At 49.7% G+C, this 15,004-nt stretch overlaps 1 protein-coding gene across 1 annotated transcript in view; it reads left to right on the forward strand.

The window, feature by feature from the left end:
* The window catches only part of ABTB3 (ankyrin repeat and BTB domain containing 3), a 246,289-nt gene that overhangs the window by 209,117 nt on the left and 22,168 nt on the right, over window positions 1-15,004 (forward strand). Inside the window, exons 5-11 of the mRNA XM_081129818.1 lie at window positions 1,522-1,687; window positions 3,747-3,836; window positions 5,758-5,859; window positions 7,780-7,873; window positions 7,989-8,124; window positions 8,787-9,007; window positions 10,504-10,682. Coding sequence (XP_080985944.1) covers window positions 1,522-1,687; window positions 3,747-3,836; window positions 5,758-5,859; window positions 7,780-7,873; window positions 7,989-8,124; window positions 8,787-9,007; window positions 10,504-10,682 — 988 coding nt within the window. The remainder of the gene's footprint in view (window positions 1-1,521; window positions 1,688-3,746; window positions 3,837-5,757; window positions 5,860-7,779; window positions 7,874-7,988; window positions 8,125-8,786; window positions 9,008-10,503; window positions 10,683-15,004) is intronic.

The following is a 15,004-nucleotide window of genomic DNA, read 5'->3' on the forward strand; positions in this document are numbered from 1 at the left end:
CTCCGCTCCATCCCAGCAGCCACAGCCTTCACTCGGCCCCTTGTCACTTCTCTTTGTCGTTGGTGGCTTCTTCTGTCCACTCAGCTAGTTCATTTAGCACTAACATGGCTTCTACCTCTCGGGGTGGCTCCCATAAACCCGTCCTCTACTCTCCCAGAGTTGGCCACCCAACCATACCAGGCCCCTGCCTGCTTAAGAACCTTCAGTGGCATCTAAGGATAAAGTCTGGAGCCTGAAGAATTAAGTGAAGCCTCCCTGTAATCTAGCCCCACCCTCAGCTCTGGCACCCTGCCTGCAAGTTTAGACCCCAGAAACACTGAAACCTTCACCGTCACCCTCACTCCACCCGCCATGTCTCATCTCCACACTTTTGCTCATACCAGCCCTGCTCAAAGTTCTGCCCCCTCTCCTCCTGTCATCTCCTTATGTAAGACACAGCTCAGGGTCACCTCCCCCAGGAAGCCGTGCTGAATCCCCCGAGGCTCTGTTTGGTGCATGTCTCCGATCCCGCAGTCATTGCATTTGCCACATGGGGTTATCATGGCCAGTGCCTGTGCCCTCTCCCCTTCCAGGCAGTGGGTCCCAGGGCAGGGACAGTGACGTGTTTAGCTGTGTGTCTTCAGCACCTAGAGCAGGGCTTGTCACAAATAGGTGTTCAATAAATGCTTAGAGTTTTGATTCAATAAGTGATTGATCAGTTCACCGTGGGAAGAAAGTAAACATCCTGTACAAGCAGAGTTAGCATCACCTTCTGGAATCCACTGATGTCCCCACCCTTCCCTAACCTCTCGCTGTGCCCAGCTGGCTGGGTTCGTTTCCGAGGCACCTTACCATTTGCGATCTCACCCCATCTTGCTAGTTCTCTGCCCCATTTCTGCTATGAATGTAGAGAACCCACCCATCCTGTGTTCATTTGGCTAACGTTTTTAACACCTCCGTGTGCTGTCTGGCACTGGGATGCAGGGACACACTACACAGGTCCCTGCTCTCTCGGAAGTCCCCAGCCTGGAGAGAGAGGCACACGAGGAAAGAGGCAAATAGTATGTGCCATGAAGGGGGGACAGGGTGACATAGTAGGTATCCAGGTGGGCTCTCCACACTGCCATGGTTCACATCCCAGCTCCACTGCTTGCTGGCTGTGTGACCTTGGGCAAGTCCTTCCTCTGTGTCTGTTTTCCTATGGTTATAAGAGGGGTGATGATAGTACTTACCTCTTGGGGTTGAGTGGGGATTAAATGAACTAGTTCATTTAAAGAGTTTAGCATAGTGCCTAGCCCCTAGTAAACATTCAGTAACTATTAGCCAATAGTCTACTTAGCTCAGTACACTGTGGGAACACAGAGGACAGGGCAGATCCACAGCAGTTATACAGGCAAAGGGTCAGGACATCCACATTTTAACTGAAGCCAGGAGCGGGCAATGGACATAAAAAGCAAACGCAAAGTTTCCCGGTGCTGCCTGGCTCTGTGGCCTTCCAGGACGGTCCCTAAGGAAGCTGCTGACCATCTCTCCCTTCCTTAGGGCTGACGACTGCTTCTTTGCTTCTCGGAAGCTGGACGCAGTGGCCATCGAAGCCAAGTTCAAGCAGGACCTGGGTTTCCGGATGCTGAACTGTGGGCGCACCGACCTCGTGAAGCAGGCGGTGTCTCTCCTGGGGCCCGACGGGATCAACACCATGAGCGAACAGGTACAGGGTCCCCCGAGGATCTGCACACGCGCCCCCAGCTGCACCAGGAGCACTGCCCCGGCCAGATGGAAACGGCAGGCACTGACCAGAGGCTCCCCCTCCTGGTGACTTAGAGTGATTTTTGTGGGGGTTTTTAAGGTTTGGGGGTTTTTTTTTTAGTTTTTGTTTTTAAAATAAAAATACCCTTGTTCATCTTTGTAGAAGTTGCAAGTGATCGTTGCAGCTGAAATGGAAAATAGAAAAAAAATAGGCCTATTCCAGAAAGGAAATAATGCCATCACCCGGATAACCATCATATTTATATTTAGTATGTGTCCTTCAAGTTCTTTTTCTAGCGTGGTTAAAATTAGTTCTCTGCAGCCTGTTACTGCATCACAGACCAAGTCAAGGCAGATTATCACCAAACTTTCATGATATGTTTAAGATGCACAAAAGTCATTCTGGGGGACCCTCGGAGGAACCTCAGAGATAGGCAGCTGTTCCCCAAACCCCTGACACTAAGGTACAATGAAAGGCTGGTGGGTCTGCCAATCAGAGAGACCCCTTCGATGTGAGCCCCCGATGGACAGTCACAAGGGACAGATGGAGCTGCTTCTCACGTGGGTGGCTCATGCAGCAAGTTCCAGGGAAGGGATAGCAGCTAATACTTTTCTAGAGCAGCACCGAGAGGCCCTAATACACACATACACATACACACAATTTATGTATATATATTTTTAAGTAGGATTTATTATATCTTGTTGTTTTTTGTATTTTATAGGAAGGTACTTTGTAATATCATTAAATATTTGTTATCCCTTTCAACGGCTACTTAAAATGGTCATTATTTATTCAGTTAACCACACGTCAGTTGTTGGATATTTAGGTTGTTTTTAATCACTTATATCAATAATGCTGAGCTAAATAAACTTACACAAGTCTTTGTTCAAATCCCTGATTATTTCATTAGGGAAATTCTTAAAAGTGGAAAGAGTGGCTCAAACTCACCAACCTTGCTTAAGGTTTTGATCTCAGATCACTTTTCCAGATGCTTTGTTTCCTTGTACATATCCTCCAACTAGATATGTGTTCCCTATAAATATTTTACTTATCTTTTGCCTGTTTTTCATTGGAGCTTTACTGTCTTTTTTACTTAGAAGAGCTCTCTTTACATATTAGACATATAACCCTTTATTGTAATGTGACAAATATGTCTCAATTTATTGCTTACCTTTTAATTTTATGTTTTCAATTTTATGTCCTCCGTGATGTAATGATTTTCTTTTGTGATTTCTTTTATTGCTTTTATGCCTAGATGTCTTTTATGGTTTTAATTTTGTCTCTATACCTCTAACTAAACTAGAAATGATTTCAGTGGATGGTGTGAGATAAGGCTCTTCTTACTTGAATATTTTCCCAAATAGCCACCTTCACAACACTGTTTATTGAAAAATCCACCCCTTCCTTCTGTTGGTTGTGGTACTTTGTCATAAGCAGGAGTCATGGGCAAATCCAGTATGGAATTTCTGAAAGCCAGTCTTCCTTCACTTGCCTTTTGCTTGTAAACAATCATGTCAAACCAGATCAGTGCTGGGGATATGCTCAGAGGCATCCAACTTCCCTTGACACCCACCGGTATCTTGTGTAGAGTACAGATGACACTTGTTATACTGAGAAAGAGAAAATGTCAAGGGAACAGTGTTTATCAATTAGACAGCTTGGGGGCTGATGCTGTAGAACCCAGAAAGTTCTTAAGAGCAATAAGTTAATATCTGCCATTTGCTTCAGCAACCGCTCCCTAGGTCTGTTGCACCCTAAGACAGACAAATGAAAATCCTCCAACTTAAGCAACGATAAATGGAGGGAAAAAGGCCATTTATGGTCCCTTCTTGCCTCCGTTTTGGTTTTCGAAATATGTAGGATTATGACCTTATGAGTCGTAGGGCTGTTTCTTTTTTTTAATGCTGGATTTTGAGTATAAACATAGCCTCCTAAACAAAAGTGAGATTTTCCGTCTGTTATCAAGTGACACAGCCGCCTGGTAAACCTTGTCCGTTCTCTGGTTTCTGACTCACCGCAGGGCATGACCCCCCTGATGTACGCCTGCGTCCGTGGGGACGAGGCGATGGTTCAGATGCTGCTGGATGCCGGAGCTGACCTGAATGTGGAGGTGAGGGCGCAGAGGGCGCAGGGCCCCTCGGCCTGGCAGTCCCCAGGGGAAGGCGAGCAAAGAGGGGGCTTTTTCTCCCGAGAGCCACTGCGGAGGGCAGGGCGCTGGGGCCAGCGAACAGGTTCGGCCAGCAGCTGGCTTTCCCCCATCCTGAGGCCCAGCCCCACCCAACCCCAGGAGCTGCCCGCACATATTTTCACTTAAAAACCACCAACAAAGCCACAAGGCGCCCCAGCTTTTCACCGGCTCAGATGTGCGTCGCCTCTGATTCTTACTGCGAATCCATTCCTTGTGCGATCAGGGCAGAGAGAGCTCTCCTGGGCCATCAGCCTCTCGCTCTGTGCAGTGCAAAGCTGGACCCTGTCCCCGAGCTGAGGCGCAGCCCCCCCCCCCAAATCCTGATTGGCTCACCTGGCTGGCAGAGTGGAAGCCACAGGCCTTAAGGCTAATCGCAAAGCTCCCTTGGGGCAGTGTGCTGTAGCAGAAAGCACACCCCAACAGGCTTTGGAATTTGACACTGGGGTTCAAATTCCGAAACTGTCTGTCCCTTAGTGTCTTGCTTTTGTGCTTGGGCAAGTGGTTTCTGAGCCTCGGTGTACCCATCTGCAAAATGGGAGAGTAATCACACCCATCTCAGAGTTGTTGGAAGAAAATACAGAGAGGACCTGGCATAAATATGAGACTCAGTTAATGTTGGTTTCCTCCCCTCCCGAGGGTTGTCATAGGTGATGTCACACTTTTTGACCATGTTCAATGCTATCTTAAGACCCACTCTCTCCAGTAGCAGGTATTGGCAGCCTTGGAAACTAGGAAAATTGGCATGCCACACAGTCCCAACTCAGCAACCCTGGGAAACCTTTTTAGTTCAAAATTAGATGCACTTGTAGTTTTAGTACTGTGGGTTCGGGGGAAATGTTTTTGTTTGGTGTTGGGGTTTTTTAATGAGTTTTATATTCATCTGAGGAAGGCAATAGGCATAGTTTGGGATCCATAACTATTTTGGATCATACAGGTTTCAACTATTAGGGATCGCCCCCCCCCATTATGAATCCCTAAGCACCGTGCAGACCCTGCAAGGGCTCCTGAGCTTTGGTTCCTGGTGGGGTTCACTGGTCCTCCCTAGTCCATCCCACTGCTCCCAGCTCCAGGCTGCCCCAGGCAGGTGATGAGTGAACTCAACTCCTCTGAATGAAATAGACATCATGGTGACATGGCCCCAGGAATGTTTGGGAGAAAAACTACGTGTGGTTGCCAGTTCTGCAGGACCCCAACCTTCAGCTGCTCAGCCACCTCTCTCGTGGCCAGGGGAGTTTTGAGGCCCCCATATCAAAAGACCAATATCAGATCGCTCATTCATGGTGCTTTTAGGGAAGTTTTTTATGCCCAGTTTCCAGAAACATGAGTCTTTGTCAGCCAGAAGGCAGCAGAAGAGTGAAATGAGGACAGGGTGGGTGAGCTGTGACCAGATGGTGACATTCCTCCATCAGATGGTGGTCTTCCCTGGCTCAAAAGCTTGAAGCAGACCTCCCTTGCCTGGGGTTCGCTGCCACCAAGAATTTCCCCTAAAGGTGTGGATGAGATAGCAGTGGCATCTCACACTATCTGACGTCCTGTAGTTCTCAGAACCGCCACCTTTCCCGAAGCAGAGAGAGAAGCCAGGAGGGGAGCTGGCTCGTTGTAGCCCCGTTACAGCCTCTCCACCACCTTGAGGTGGTCAGAGGTCACCCATTTAATTGCTTTCAGATGAGAAGCAAAGGAGCCCTTATTTAACCCCACCACCCCACATCACCAACATTTCCCGAGGGACCTTCCAGAATGTTCTTTGTACACCTTTACCACGTGCCCAGCACAGATAGGGCAGCTTTGCTAGTCTAAGTATCATGAAGGTCACATTTTGAAAATAACTTCGATTTGTTTATAGGTTGTCAGTACTCCTCATAAATATCCATCCGTCCACCCCGAGACCCGCCATTGGACGGCTCTGACTTTTGCTGTGTTGCATGGACATATTCCTGTAGTTCAGGTATTAACATATTTCCCTATCCACACCTGACCTTTAATTTTACCTCCCCATTATGCAAATCTGTACCTCTCCCAGCATGCCTATCGCTAAGACGTTCATATTGGTTAATTGCAGTTAAATATAGCACATTCATATCATATGAGTGAAAATATTATATGTAATGATCTATATGGCCCGGCTTTAACCAATATGAAATTATCACATGCCCACATGCAGCCTCGCACAACACACAGTGGCCAGCCTACGAAGTTGTTCCCGGACGCTCGGGGGTGGGGCCTGAGCTGTGGTTTTTGTGGATCGGCTCATTTTATTTGTCGTAACATGAACACAAAACTTGGCTGGTGTGAGACCTTAGAACCTCCCCTTAGGTGTTACCCCGGTGTTTGTGTAGAGTCTAGTGGTTTCCAACCAGTGGAAAGAAGCATCCAAGTCGCCAAGGCAACGGTTCCAAATGACACTTGCTTGGATCCCACTTCTTGAGACTCAGATCCAGGAGATCTAGGACAGGGCCTTCGCACGTGTCCTCCAGACAGCTCCCAACCATGGAGAGATGTCCTTGTCCGAGGTCCTTTGGGCATATAAGTGTGTGTCACTTGTACCTCTTCTGGCTGTTGTAGAGTTGGCGTTCAGTGACTAGCCACCCAATACATTCTAGATCTTAAACATGATCTTGATTTCATCAGAAAAAAGAGACGAGCACCCACGTCTGTGATCACACCTGACCCCACAGTGAGTGCTGAGCTTCGGGTATATCAGGAACTTACTTCCTTTTATGTGGTCTAAGCCTCTGAGAATTAATGCAGAACAGTGAATAGTGTACGAGGGACCGCTGAGCAATGTTGGAATTCCACAGGAATCCTTTGTTGTTTCCTAGGTCATGGGGATCCTGAAGACAGATCCAAAGTCATGTTTCAGGAGGTTGAGTGTGTGACATGTTACACTGAGACCTGGCCCCTGCCTGTACAACGTCATGCCCAGTCCACTCCTAGTAGAGGAATCTGAGAAAGAAGGGGTCAGGGGGTGGCCTGGCAGATGCAGATGCCATCCTTTAACATGCAGTTGCATCCCCAGCCTTTACATCAGGAATAGGAGCAGTGGGCAGCCAAGCGAAGCCAAAGAGAAGTCAGGCCTCCTCTCCACTGCAGGGGCACCGGTCATGGAATGCCAGGGGTGCAGCCCTTCTTGGCTGTGCCCTCAGGGAGCCCCCCGGGTGATAAAGAAGACAGATTCCCCCTTACCGCACTCCACTCCACATCAGAGACGGCACATTCACTGTGAGTGAGATCTGGCGTGGATTTTTAAGAAGCACAGATATCTTAGAGAATGCACAGAATCAGTCCTGTGAAGCAAAGCTCCTGGAAGCTCACTCTGCCAATTATTCATTGATCAGCTGGCCAGGAAACTTAGCCTTCACTGACCTGTCCTCAGAGCTCTCCAGGGCATTCTAGAAGGGAGTCTTGCCCTGGTTGGCCCAGGTGGTCTCCAGAGTCCTTCAAAACTCTTAGCAAAGACCCCCTTAATGCTCTCCAGCCCAACAAGGGAGTCTTCCAGCCCTCTGGTTCCATGGGCTTCTCTCTTGGTGCTTCTAGAAACATTAACATACATGTCAGTCACCTGGAGAGCTTGCTAACATGCAGACTGTCCAGTGGGTCTGGGGTGACCTGAGAGCCAGTGTTTCCAACAAGCACTCAGGCGATGCTGCTGCTGGTCATAGACCACACTGTGAGTCGCCTCGGGTTCTAGCAGATAGAAGCAGCTCCTAGTTCATCCTCAAGGTCCACCTGCCCTCGCCCAGCGCACGTGGTCACTGACCCAGAGGGAGAGCAGGCACATTGGCCTCGCACTGATGTCCACGTTTTTCTGATACCTCCTCGCAGCGCATGTCCTCTAAACATCTCAATGGCCACTCTTCCTCTGCAGCTCCTCCTGGACGCAGGGGCCAAGGTCGAGGGCTCCGTGGAGCACGGCGAGGAAAACTACTCGGAAACGCCCCTGCAGCTCGCAGCCGCCGTAGGTAAGAGTGGCTGGTTCTCACCCGGGCCGAGGGTCTCCACCGCCCTGGCCCTTGATGTGTCTGTGACCATATATTTGCTTTATTCTCTTGTAAAACCCCTTCTCTGGGCTTGCAGGCAATTTTGAGCTGGTTAGTTTGCTGTTGGAGCGTGGTGCGGACCCTCTGATAGGAACCATGTACAGGAATGGAATTTCTACCACCCCCCAGGGTGATATGAACTCTTTCAGCCAGGCCGCAGCCCACGGACACAGGTAGGCTAGGATGGGCCAGAGCCACCAGGTCCCGAGCGGTGCTTGTTAAAAATGCAGATTCCCAGGCCTACCCCAGACCCGCTGCCTCTCTGGATGTGGGGCCCAGAGGCAGTGCAGGCCCCAGCCCCGCCCGGCCAGAGTCGCCTTCCCTGCCAGCTTCCCGCCGAGCGCCAGCCTCGTGCCGCACAGGTCTGCTCGGGCTGGCCCCTGCTGTCCTCTCCCGGCCAGCTGCCACCTCCCAGAGGCTACATCCCGCCTCTGAAGTGAAGCGACAAGAGCCCAGTTTAAAGAGAATAAATCCTCGTGTTTGACTACTCCCCGTCTACCATTCCGTCGGGTTCTACCCCGTCGGGTTTTATTACACGTCACCCCGATTAAAGCAAATGCATTAATTTGCTTTAATGGGCGAGTGCAGAGTTCCAGGGCCTGCTAGGTATTCGAGGCAAACACTTAGCTCCCAGTGTCCTTGAGCAAACACGGCCGGCCATGCTCCACTATTTCCTCCACCCCCAGAATGCAGCGCCGGTGGTCAGAACCCCGGAGCCATCACCCAGAGTGGGTCCCCTCAGCTTCCCTTTCCCAGCAAGTTGTCCCCACCTGCCCCCAGCCGGCAGAGCCCTTCCTCCTCTGAGTGTCTTCCTATCTGGGTTTATGATTGACAGGAACGTGTTCCGCAAACTGCTCGCTCAGCCCGAGAAGGAGAAGAGTGATATCCTGTCCCTGGAGGAGATTCTGGCCGAGGGGACTGAGCTGGCGGAGACAGCCCCGCCCCCCCTGTGCGCCAGCCGCAGCAGCAAGGCCAAACTGAGAGCCCTGAGAGAGGCCATGTATCACAGCGCTGAGCATGGCTACGTGGATGTCACAATTGACATCAGGAGCATAGGTCAGTCTGGGCACCCTCCCCCACTGGGCATGGCACCACTGCCCAGCTGTAGGTCCCACACACACACACACACACACACACACACACACACACACACACATAGCCCAGGGAACCCCTCTATAGCTGGCTGGAGCACTTCCAGGCTGAGACACCCCTACAGTCCCCATCGACAGCAGCATCCTGCCAGCCCCAGAGCCCTATCCTCAGGTCACCTTTCCATGATTCCCACGCTCTGGACCCTGGGAAGTTAGGAGTGTGAATCACCTGGGAGCTTGTCTGAATACACATTGCCAGGCCCTACACCCAGAAGCTCTGCGGTCAAGGGTCTGGATGGGTAAAGGCTGGAAATCTTTATATTTAACAATCATCCCAGGTGGTTCCCAGTGGTTGGGGAGTCACTGCTCAGAGCACACAAATCACAAAGCTGCGGCCAGGCAGTGGCTGGGACAAGGACAAGCCTCCTTACCAGGGCTCCACCCACTGAGCTTCGGGGGCAGAACCATTCTCAGGAAGATTTGGGGAGGCTCTTCCCCGAGTGAGCCAGCCCACAGCCATCCCCTCCTGCATCTGGGGAACAGGCTAGCCTGGCCCTCCCCAGTCTAGTGGCATTAGCCCAGGCAAGGGAACCTAGCGTGGGCCTTAAACACAGGGCATGGCAGGTCAAGGTAGACTGAGGCCTGTGGACGGGCACCCTGATGCTGTTCTGGAAACAGGCCTCCCACGGGTGGCTGCTTAGTATGTGGGCTGTTCATGCCATGGCTCTGCGGGCCTGTTTAGCAAGGGTGACGCAGCCCAAGGCCCTGAAAGGCCGGCCTGCTGTACACAGTAGGGAGACGCACACACTGCCTCGCCATGAGAGGGGAGAAAACCAGCACAGCACTCAGATGCTGGAGAGGTTCCTATTACAGGCGGCCCCCTGATGAAGTGGCTGCAGACGGAAATGTTGTTTTGCATAGGGGAGCAGCAGCAATGTTCTGCATGCCTTCTGATGCAGATGGAAGCATCCATCTTAGCCGGAGTGATAGATGGGGAAGCTCACTGGAGGGTTTAACCAGCCCTCAGCTCTCGTCTGGGCGTGGATGCGGTATCCAACCCTGGGCAAGACTCTGCCCCTCCCTGAGCGTCTCCCTCCCCAGACAGTAGAGGGGATGGAGACCAATGAAGTCAGCGCTGAGAAGTATGTCATAGGCCTAAGTCGTGTGCATAATAATTCCAGTATTCTACACCATGATTATAGGTTGTAAAATGCAGCCCCTAATAATATGAGTAGCGTGAAGAAATAGACACCCGTACTTAAGGGAATTGAATTATGACCTTTAATTTCAACTTCTGCAAGTCTTTGGGGGAAAATCAACACTGGCTCTATTCATTGAAAGTCTGTCTGTTGGCCTCATAATTTGGTAATGTCCTGGGAAAAGGCCAAGTTTTAGATAAAAACATGCCTTCTCTTTCGGTTGTTCTCTGCCTTGCCCTCTCCTCCCCACCCCTTCTCCCAGGTGTCCCGTGGACCCTGCACACGTGGCTGGAGTCTCTGCGGATCGCCTTCCAGCAGCACCGCAGGCCCCTCATCCAGTGCCTGTTGAAGGAGTTCAAGACCATTCAGGAGGAAGAGTACACGGAGGAGCTCATCACCCAAGGCCTGCCCCTGATGTTTGAGATCCTGAAAGCGAGCAAGGTACGAGGGGGTTGATGCCTTTGGGTCGTCTGCAGAGAGCTAGGCTGGAGGTTCCCCCTCTCAGGGGTCCCTTAACCTGACCCTGCCCTTCAGGTATGATCCCTGTGGTCACGGCCACTGGTGGCTTGTGTACCCCAACTGGCTCAAGCCACTTGTGCAGTCATTTGTGGGGCAGCTGTTTTGCTGAGCAGCTGTTATGTTCCAAGGCACTTAGGCACATATCTCCTAGCCCAGGGAATTTGCACAGAAGCTGGTAAAATAAAACCCACACATGTGCCCCAAGGGCATCTGAGGTGGTTTATGAAACAAAGTCAAATTCAGCGGCACAGGCTCTGAGAGGTCAGGGAAGGTGTTGCTGGGACTAGAGCAGGCCTGACAGACAGGAATCCACCAGGAAGAGGGACACGGGTGCAGCGCCCTATATGAATGGGGTACAGGCCCTGTCAAGGTTACTGGAAGCCCAGCCCTAGGATAGGCTTTTCAGGTGCAGAGGATCTGGTGAGCCCAACTCTGACCCCTTGAGACTTACCTCTTGCTCACTGGCCTCCTAACTCCTGCTGACACCTGCATTCACAGCAACAGGGAAACGGTGCAACCCATTCAAACACCAGTCCAGCCCTTGGGTGTTGTGTGATCAGTTCTTAAAAATCTCTTTGGGGTCACTTGTTTGATGATACCATACAGACACCCATCACCGGACAGTGGGCCATGTGGCACTGTGTGTGTGTGGAGAACTTTGACAATAGACAGCTGTGGTATGCCCATCCCCCAGCCAGCCATGGGGTAGAGAGCCCAGGTGGGGGAGAGGGGTGACAAATGCCCCACCACTGGCTGTGGAAGCACCAGGGGGCACCAGTTTGCCTGAGAGATTTTGAGGAGTTTGGGCACCAACCATCCCATACCCCAAGGCTTCTCGGTGGGCCACAGGAGACAGGATAGCACAGTGGTTGAGAGTATGGGCTCTGGAGCCAAACTATAGGAGTTCAAGCCTGGCTCTGCCACTTGCTTGCCTTATGACCCTAGACAAGTGACATAACTTCTCTCTGCCTCAGTTTCCCCACCTGAAAATGGAGAAAATAACTGTATTAACCTTTTAGGCTGATTGTGAAGATTAAATGAGTCAGTGCCCTTCAAATTGTCCCTGCCACTGAGTGGGTACTTTATAATCCCCGTCATAACTATGGCCTCACCAGGGGAGGTGCCACCTCCATTGTTTCTCAAGGAGTCTTCTGTAGAAACCATCCCCTCAGAACCATCCCCTCAGCAGGGATTATATCAACATATTTAACACCCCAACGCATCCCAGGTACCAAGGAGCCCATGAAAACCACATGTAACCAGCTGAATATCAGACCCTCAGGATAACATTGGATTATCCCCATTTCTCTACTGCAGAGCCTTGAATAGCCTAATTCACAGAGGCAATCAAGTATTTCCCAAACTCCCTTGACGTTGGAACCCTTTTTATAATGAACTGTCTCGAGACACAAATGAGGATCTTTTTAAGCTAAAATATGTAGTTTCCACTCGCCATATGCCTGGCACAATTCTAAGCACAATATAAGGATTAACTCATTTAACCCTCACAAGCAACCTTTGAAGCAAATACCATTATTATCCCCATTTAACAGTTGGGGAAACCAAGGCACAGGTAGGGTGACTCACTTGCCCAAGATCACACAGTGGCTAAGTAGCAGAGCTGGGATTGAACCCAGGCAGTCTGGCCCCAGCACCAGCCTCTTACAACGTCTGTCCCAGCACAGGCTTGGTGGAGCTCTGGGGTCCCTCTAAGACAATGGAAACTGAAGTCGCAGGGCAGACAAGCCTCTGAACCAGGAGGGCAACACGGGTTCCCCCACCAGGCCAGGGCGATGGGCTGTCCACCAGGGGGAAGAGGGGAGCGTGGAGCTGCCCCTTCCGGCCGTGGGCTGGCCCCACAGTAGAGCAGCAGCGCCCGGCCAGCCTGTCTGCTTTCTGAGCCTGGGGCACCTGGCCTGGGGTCCCGAGCAAGGCCCATTAGGTCTCTCATTAGCGTGTCTTCAGCGCAGCGGCTCCGGCCCCCGCGGCCTGGATTTATGCTTGATGTCAGGCCCCACTGAGACCTAAAGTGGGAGCAGGTGTGCCGGCCTCCAGTAATGAGCCTCAGCAATTCTATTTAGAGTGAAACCTGCTGGAAGCTTTTCAAAACCAAATGCTCCCTGCCCCTCACCCCCCAACTTGAAAATAAATAAAAAGGCTTTCACCCGAAATTACCTAAGAAACCACCTTTGTGAAAAACATTCCTCGTTCTGTTCCCAGGGCCTGGTGGTCTAATTGGTTTGGGTTTTTATTTTCTTTCTTTCTTCAGGATATAGTAGGCATTCCAGAAATTACTGAAGCATCTTGTGTTTTAAGTAAACCTGATCTATGGGGTTTTTTAAGTAAACTTTGTTTTGAAGGATGATATAATACAGAAAAGTGCCCAGATCATAACGCTAGAAACAAATGAATTTCCACGAGGTAAAGTTCCCTGTGTGATGAGCACCCAGACCAAAAACAGAGCCTCGCTAGCACCCCACCAGCCCCGCTCCTGGCCCAATCCAGCCTCTACCCAAGAAGAGCAGCCAACAGCTCTGACGACAGCAGCTGGGGGCAGGGAAGCAGGGAGGGGCCTTTGCCAGGATGTGCGTTCCAGGGCCTGCTCCCAGTAGTGGTACCGATCATAGGATGGGGGGACCCAGGGATGGGGCAGCTCCTGGTAGGAAGGAGGAATCTGGAAGGATTGCAAGAGTCCAGTTTGCTCTTCTATGGGGGTTCAACGACGAACCCTACAGGTGAAATCTGGTATTACACATCACTTACACCCCACATAGGGGAGAAAGGGAATCATTTCCCGTGGCTCTGCGAAGTCAGGCGTTCCCCAAGCATGGGCGATATCCCTGTGGCCAGATCCTGTGCGTTTATTTTGCTTTTGCTTTTCCAGGTTCTTGAGGTAGAAACTTAGACTATCTGTTTGAAACTTTTCCTTTTTTCCTATGCATGCCTTTGATACTATACATTTTCTTCTCAGCACCACCCTAGCTGTGTCCCACAAGTTTTGATGTTTTTTTATTTTCACTTCAATTCAGTCCAGTGTACTTTTTTATTTCCCTTGAAACTTGCTCTTTGGCTTGTGGGTCATTTAAAAGTGTGTTATTTCGTTTTGAAGCGTTTGGGGATTTTTCAGTTATTGATTTCTAGTTTGATTCCCTTGTGGTCTGAGAACACATTCTGTATTATTTCAGTTCGCTTAAAGATTTGATATTTGTTATATGGCCCAAATCTGGCCTATCTCAGGATAGGTTCTGTGGGCACTTGAGAGGATGTGCTTTCTGCCGTTGTTGAGTGGAACATTCTGTAATTGTCCATAACATCCCTTTGGCTGATGACTGTGCTGAGCTCTTCTATATCCTGTAGATGTTCCCCCCAGTTATCCTATCAGTTGAGAGAGGGGTGTTAAAGTCTCCAACTATAATTGTTAGATTTGTCTTTCTCCCCTTTTCGTTTATCCGTCTTTGACTCGCACACTTTGCAGCTCTGTTGTTCGGTGTCTTCTTGGTGTATTAACCCCCTTGTCACTATGTAGTGCCCCTCTCTGCTTCAGCTAATTGTCTTTCCTCTGAACTCTCCTTAATCTAATATTAATATAGCCACTCCTGCTTTCCTTTGATTAACGTTTGTGTGATTTTTTCCCCATCCTTTTATTTTCAACTTGCCTATATCATTATATTTGAAGTTTCTTAGAAAAGTAGGTAGCTGGGCTTTTCATCCACTCTGCCAATCTCTGTCTCTTAAGTGGAATTTATAGACCATTTACATTTTATTTAATTATTGATACCTTAGGGCTTAAGTCTGCCATCTTGTTCTCTGTTTTCTGTGTGATCTCTCTGTCTGTTTCCTGCCTTCCTGTGGACTACCTGAACATTTTTTTAAAATTCCATTTTTATTTGCCTGTAATGTTTTGGAGTCTGTCTCACTATATAGCTTTTTTAGTGGTTGCTTGATGTATTATATTATATATATATAATATCGAAGTCTACTGGTGTCACTTTACCAGTTCCAATGAAATATGGAAACCTTATCTCTCTTTATGTGCCTTTACCGCCTCTTCCATTTATGACATAACCATCTTTAAATATGTCACCTATATACATTTAGAACCACATCAGGAAGCATTACAATTTTTGCATCAACCATCAAACATAATTAGGAAACTCAGGGGAAAAAAGGCTATTATATTTGTCCAGATTTTTACTTACCATGTTCTTCCTTCTTGATGTTCCAAGGTTCCTTCTTTCATTCTT

Source organism: Miniopterus schreibersii (genome assembly GCF_964146895.1).
Source record: "Miniopterus schreibersii genome assembly, chromosome: 2".
In the NCBI taxonomy this organism is placed as follows: Eukaryota; Metazoa; Chordata; class Mammalia; order Chiroptera; family Miniopteridae; genus Miniopterus; species Miniopterus schreibersii.